Source organism: Morone saxatilis, unplaced genomic scaffold (assembly GCF_004916995.1).
Source record: "Morone saxatilis isolate NCDOM2014 unplaced genomic scaffold, NCSU_SB_2.0 Contig12, whole genome shotgun sequence".
NCBI lineage: Eukaryota > Metazoa > Chordata > Actinopteri > Moronidae > Morone > Morone saxatilis.
Genome location: NW_023339674.1, coordinates 6,824,950 through 6,831,199, shown reverse-complemented (window position 1 = coordinate 6,831,199; position 6,250 = coordinate 6,824,950). Strand labels below are relative to the sequence as shown.

General features: G+C 39.2%; 1 protein-coding gene across 1 annotated transcript in view; it reads right to left on the bottom strand.

The window, feature by feature from the left end:
• The window catches only part of ror1 (receptor tyrosine kinase-like orphan receptor 1), a 127,727-nt gene that overhangs the window by 36,290 nt on the left and 85,187 nt on the right, over nt 1-6,250 (bottom strand). Inside the window, exons 3-4 of the mRNA XM_035654079.1 lie at nt 4,263-4,553; nt 3,932-3,965 (exon numbers count right to left, since the gene is read on the bottom strand). Coding sequence (XP_035509972.1) covers nt 3,932-3,965; nt 4,263-4,553 — 325 coding nt within the window. The remainder of the gene's footprint in view (nt 1-3,931; nt 3,966-4,262; nt 4,554-6,250) is intronic.

Here is a 6,250-nt window from a genome sequence, read left to right as displayed (position 1 = left end):
CTTTAGAGGTGCTGGTAGATGGATTTTGTAACCTTTGGACAGAGCCAGGCTAACTGTTTCCCCCCCTTTTCCAGTCTTTATTTGAATTAAGCTAACCGGCTGCTGGATCCAACTATTATATATTGTTATTTACCATTATGACACAAGAGTGGTATTGATCTTCTCATCTAACTCTTGGAAAAACTTGGAATAGGCTTATATCTTAAGAAAGCAACAGACAAGCCTTGCATAGCCACACACCTTACACATCTATTTATTAGGCCTCCAGATTGAAAGGAATGGTCTGAACCACGTAAAATACTATTAACACTTGCTTTAAAAGGAAAATTCTGCCGTGTCCTTCTAACCCTGAAAGACTTTTATCTTAACTTGAAATATGCTTATCAAAACTTGTAACCCAACAAGGACTTGAGACTTGTAAACTTGTCTTGAATTACTTGAAACATCAAATGGACCTGCATTAAGAGACTTAACCAAAGCTCTGGAAAGAATACTTAGAAATCCAAAAAATGTCTGTGCTTAAGGAAAAAAATCATGCTTCAAACTTTCCTCTTGTCCTCATCCTTCTCCTTCTCCTCCTCCGTCTCCTCCTTCTTGTATTTCTGATCTGCTCTGCTGTAGTTTTCTACTCTGGCAGTCACACTGAACACAAGCTGCTTGAATTGTAGTTGAAACCTCCGGGCTGTCAGCTTTTAGTTTGCCTGTGGCTACTCTCAAAAACCCAACCCTGAGGATATATACGAACACACACTCACACTGTAATGTCCCGCACACCACAGAGTGTATACTTAAGCCCAACGTAGAGGGGATGGAAATTAGAGCACAGACCGAAGCAAAGACAACACGGAGGACATGAAGTTCATGTTATGCTCAGGTTCAACAAGGTGGGTGGCAAGAAATTTTCCCCAAAATTTGTGAGTAATATTTGTGGCTAAGAAAACGGAAGTCACTGCGCTCTCTGTAACGCTCTCTGCTGAATGCGGAGAGGACGGGAGAGAGAGTGGGAGGTACGAAAAAAAGTGGTGGAACGTGCAAATTAATATATTTCACTTAAACTGACAGCTCCTGGACCAGATGTCTTTCTGAAAACGTTGAATCAAGGAGCGGCAAGTTTTGACGTTTGAACAGCTGCGGCATGAGGTAAGCGGCTGCAGGTCATCACGTGTCATCATTAGTTGACCCTGTCTTCTTGACGGCCTGCCATCCTACTTTACAGCCAATAAAGTTGGCCGTGGCACTAATGATGAGCAGCAGTGACGACCAGCCCACCACCGCCGCAGCTCCACCGCTGTCAAAAGAGGCCCCTGTCCATTTAACTGAAGTCTGTAATGACTGTAATGTGACTCAAGATCGCGTGCTGGTCTTCGGTTGACTGCAACATTTTCCTTAACTAGTTGGCAGGAAAAAAAAGCAACAGCAGAAAAAGCTAAATTTATTCGATTTTGCAAAGCGTAATCTTGTGTATGCTGTGTTTAAGCTGTACCTCAGTGAGTTTTAATCTTCGTTTCAATGCAAGAAGCTTCTGTGAGATTTAATCAACTGGAATATCAGACAAAGAATTTGCTTTGCACAGAAATTTCTGCATATCATCATGGTGATTTTCATGCAACCAAGTCCAAATAACAACTCTTTCAAGAAAATAGATCATTTTATCTCCAGTTAAAGCCATGTATAAACCTTTATAGCCTGCATCATCACCAAGCAAGAGGTGAAAACCCTTTTTTTATTCCTGAAAAAAGAACATAAAAACTAATATGTGTTCCAATATTTTATGGAAGCACACACAGATATGTCCAGATGGGGTTATTAATCTAGAGGTCAAAATTTAAAAAAAAGATTAAATTAAATTAAAAGTTTTTTTAGTTTAGTTTGCTATAAAATCACTCCTCCAATGTGAGAAATTAGATTACAAAACCCTCACAATCATAAATATTGCTAGTGTGGCACTGTAATCCAGGTAATGTCTTAAATCAACATGTAACATAGCCAGAATCACACCCTCCTATTTTCTGATCTACATTTATTTATTTAAATTTATGTCCAGTATTTTCACATTGTTGACAGTCTAGTTGATTGTTCCTCTTTATTGATAACTCCCATGAGAAAACTGCTATGGGATTTCTCTGCGAGCCAACTGTCTCATCTATGAAACAAGCTGCAATTGAGCCGTGCAAGGATAAAAAAACAAAACATGTAAACAAAGGAATGGCAGAAACAGATGTTTGCAAAGGAGCGTGAGTACATGCGCTCCAATGTGTGCGTGTGTGCACGGATGCGCGTGCAACCGTTTCAGTGTGTGAGTGGATTTAGTAAGTGTCTGTTATTCACTTTGTGCCAACAGTTTTGATTCACAGAACGCCGCATGGAACATGGCAGTCAGCCTTGCCATAATGTCATTGGGGAAAATCATCCAGCTTAACTCCTTTGATCCTGCGGGAATCAAACAAACTGAAAAAGTTCTTAGCGTTTTAACCTGAAACACTGGGGAGATGTCAAAACAGAGCAAAGGAAGCTCGCCAGACTCAAACAAAAATTTGGATTTGGGCAGAATTATTGCCATTGCCAAGAACATGAAAATGCTTAAGTGGAATTTTTTGATAGTTTGTTACAATATTTTGCATTGTTTGTTTTTATTTGTTACTCTCAAGATCCTATATCCTAATAGGAGATCAGGACTGTGGTTGGTTTTGCTGTATAGTCAGACAGCTGGCAGCTAATTGGGCGACTATAAAAGGTTATATAACAGAAACCACAAAGACAGATGTGGGTCATTTTTTTGTACTGCTCATTTCAGGCGGCAATATTTTACGGAGACTTCAGTTAATCAACTAAACTCACTAGTAGACACAAGACATTCAGTCTTAATTATAATAACTTCATTATAGCCCTGAAATTAGATGAATGTCTCATTATTACCCCGAAATTAAATGAATGGCACAGGTTTTGGATTTAGAGTAGGCTAAAGGTAAATTAACCCAATTCCCCCAATATTACGAGGATCAGTATGTTACAGATGCTATAGAGTATATTATAGATATCAACATCTGCTTCAAGATCTCCTGACTTGTGATTGGTGAACAGTCCTGTTCCCTCCAGTCCACATGGTCCACATTCCAACTGTGGCACAGAGTCTATATTCAAATGTGAACCATGTGAGCTGTGATGGTTGGACAGAAACAGCAGCACAGAACATCAGACATTTGGGATTTAAAGACTCATATTAAATATTAATTCAGCCACACTGAGACCTGTACCAATGAAACAGAAAATTACAGACCAAGCTTGCCATAATGTGTGTGATTGCTCAATGAATGTGCCGCATAGGACTTTTTAGGGTGTCTCTATGCAAGCAGGCGATAAATTACTATGAAAAGTATAAAATAGAAAAACAATGCTGGATTTTTCCAGTTTTTAAAGATTGTCAGTTGTTGTTCAGTGCTATTTAATCAATATACTAAACTGGAACTTTGTCTTTAGTTTATCTATTAATCAACCTTTGTATTCTCTATAATGAAATTTGTTTCTATTATGGACACAGACACGGAAACAGACCCACAAATAGTTACCAGTACAGACAGCAAATCAAAATGAGTTTCTCTTCCTCTATAATTTTTTTTTTGTTTTGTTTGTGCTTTTGTTTGTAAATTCCGTAAAGCACTTTGGGTTGCCCTGGGAATGAAAATGGCAAGTTGTGATTATTACACTTTTCAGTAATAAAAAAAATAAAAAATAAGTTGCATCACAACACAGGTGTTGGGCATGCAAGAGGTTTTCAAGTTTTTGAGTTGCAATATATTCTGAAATGCGATGCTGCTAGCATTTGTAATCCGCATCAAAAACACCTGTGAAACGGCCCCCCTATACTGCATTCTGCTAAGTACAGCATGAACAGTCTGACAGGAGAAAAATGGTTAGAGGAAAAGCAACTTACGTTGGCCTTCCTGGCAGAAGTGTAGGGAGTGGATCTGGAAAAGAAGACAAGGGGATTTTTTACAACAGGATAAACAATATTGCTCCCAGATTTTTCACTGCACAAGCTGCCAGCTACGAGCAAGAATCAGTTGAGAAGAGTGCTGCTAAAAGGAGCCAGATCTTAAGTAGGAAAAGATGAATAAGAGAAAATGTCATTATTTGTCACAATGAGTGCATAAGACATTTGTCATGAAGCCACTTCACTGTGACATCTGCATGCCAGTAAGTAAAAAAAAAAGTTTCAAAGGTTTTAAATGCACAGGTGCTACTGTCACTTTAACTCCTCTTACCAAATTTGACAAACAGCACACCCGTCGTGGACACAGTGCCCTGGTCGTTGGTGGCCACGCACTGGAAGTAGCCTGTGTCAGTAGTGTCCAGGTTGCGGATGCGGAGGCGTGATCCATAGGACATGGATCGGTACGAGACACGTCGGGGCTCTTGCACCACGGGGGCGTCGTTTTTCAACCAGCGCACAACGGGCGTTGGGTTGCCAGACACACGACAGAAAAGTTCTGCTGTGTGGCCCAGAGAGGTGGTAATGTTGTTCATGGGAGCTTCAAGACGGATGAAGAAGGGCCCTGGAAGACACAGAGGCATAGCAGAGATGAAAAGTCAGAATTTGGAGAAAACAAAATATGTAAAAAGAAGCCAAGTGAAAAGAAACATTGGGGGTGAGATGATTTAGAGGCAAAAAGACAAAAGGAAAGGGTAATTGTATTACACAAGCCCAACAGCTAAGACATAAATCAAACAACACTTACTGTACTATATCAGAGCCAGATATTAAAACATGATGCTGTATAAAACTAAAGTGGTAAAACAACTCAATGTTTTCAGACACACATATTCAGGACCTGGTTTTGCAAGTTATTTTGTGGTTGCCACTGTGGTGACACCTAATTTTACTTTTCATCATGCCTGTATGATGCCAGAGGGTTTTCTCCAGCTTGTGTATGAGCTTATGAGGCAACATCACCTGTGTTGTGGGTAAAAAACTGAAGAAGAACAACCTTAAGGACCCACTATAATGCCCCAGTTTGACCATGATGAGTTCAGAAAAGAGTTGGAAAAGACAAAGCAAAACATTTTTGCATGATTATCTCCAGGACCACATTTTTCCTCGCGGTGGTCAGAAAAAAACAATCTGGAGGGCCACCTAAGAGTTTAATGTGCAGGAAAAACATTAGTGTTAATGTTAAGAAAAACCTCTGGAAAGTTTCCTCAACCCCAAAACCCATCTTAGGTATGCAGAAATGCTCCTGGTTACACAAATCAGCCAAAACAAACAAAAGAGGAAAAACACATACAGGGGAATCTCAAATACTAGTCAGACAAACTTCAATTTGTGTGAATAGAGAGGTTGAGGAGTAAAAATAGAGGCCCGCACTTACATATGCAAGGACGCCCGCACATTTAAATCTTTGCTATGCCATGCAAATTCATTAGTTAGGGCATCTCTGCACTGGACAACGTAACGTTTGACATTACTTTCATGTTTAAGTTTAAAATATGTAAGAATCAGAATCAGAAATACTTAATTGATCCCCAGGGGGAAACTGGTTGAGTTACAGTTGCTCAAGTTACTAAGCAAGACATTATAATAAATAAAAACAATAATAATTAAAATATGTGCATTAAATTACAATATACAACAAAAATATATAAAGAAACATAAAAAGTTTTTCCCTTGATTTTTGAGACATCTGTTTGATGAAATCATATGACCATTCAGGAAAGTTAGAGTTGGAGAGTTGTTGGAAGAATAAAACGTAACTCTCTCAGAAACACTTCACAGTCAGGTCTTGCTTCAAGGGTGCAACAAAGGTTTTCCCTAAAAGAGTACTGCTGTCCTTTTCCAAAGTTTGAGTACAGTCTTATGGCTGTCAAAAGATTACTTAGAAACTGTAGTAAGCTTGTTTTAAAAGGTCCAGTGTGTAACATTCAGGAGGATCTATGGGCACAAATGCAATATAATATTCACAGGTATGTTTTCACTAGTGTATAATCATTTTCACCATATTGCCAACACTGTTGAGGACAGGATTGTCTTGTTTGAATTAACTTTTCAGGAATTGTCAATGGACATGCTGGTGGCCTTACTTGGTACTCTGTCACCATAGCAACCCTTGTGGTTGTATGTACAGCTCATCTATACTCCTGCGGCTAACATATTGTCATGAGGTGTCTAAAATGAGTGCCTACTAAATGTTTGTGAAAAAAAGAAGTGGGCACATTTGTCTTGGCATCGAGCCTCTCTTTCTCTCTCTGTGTGTGT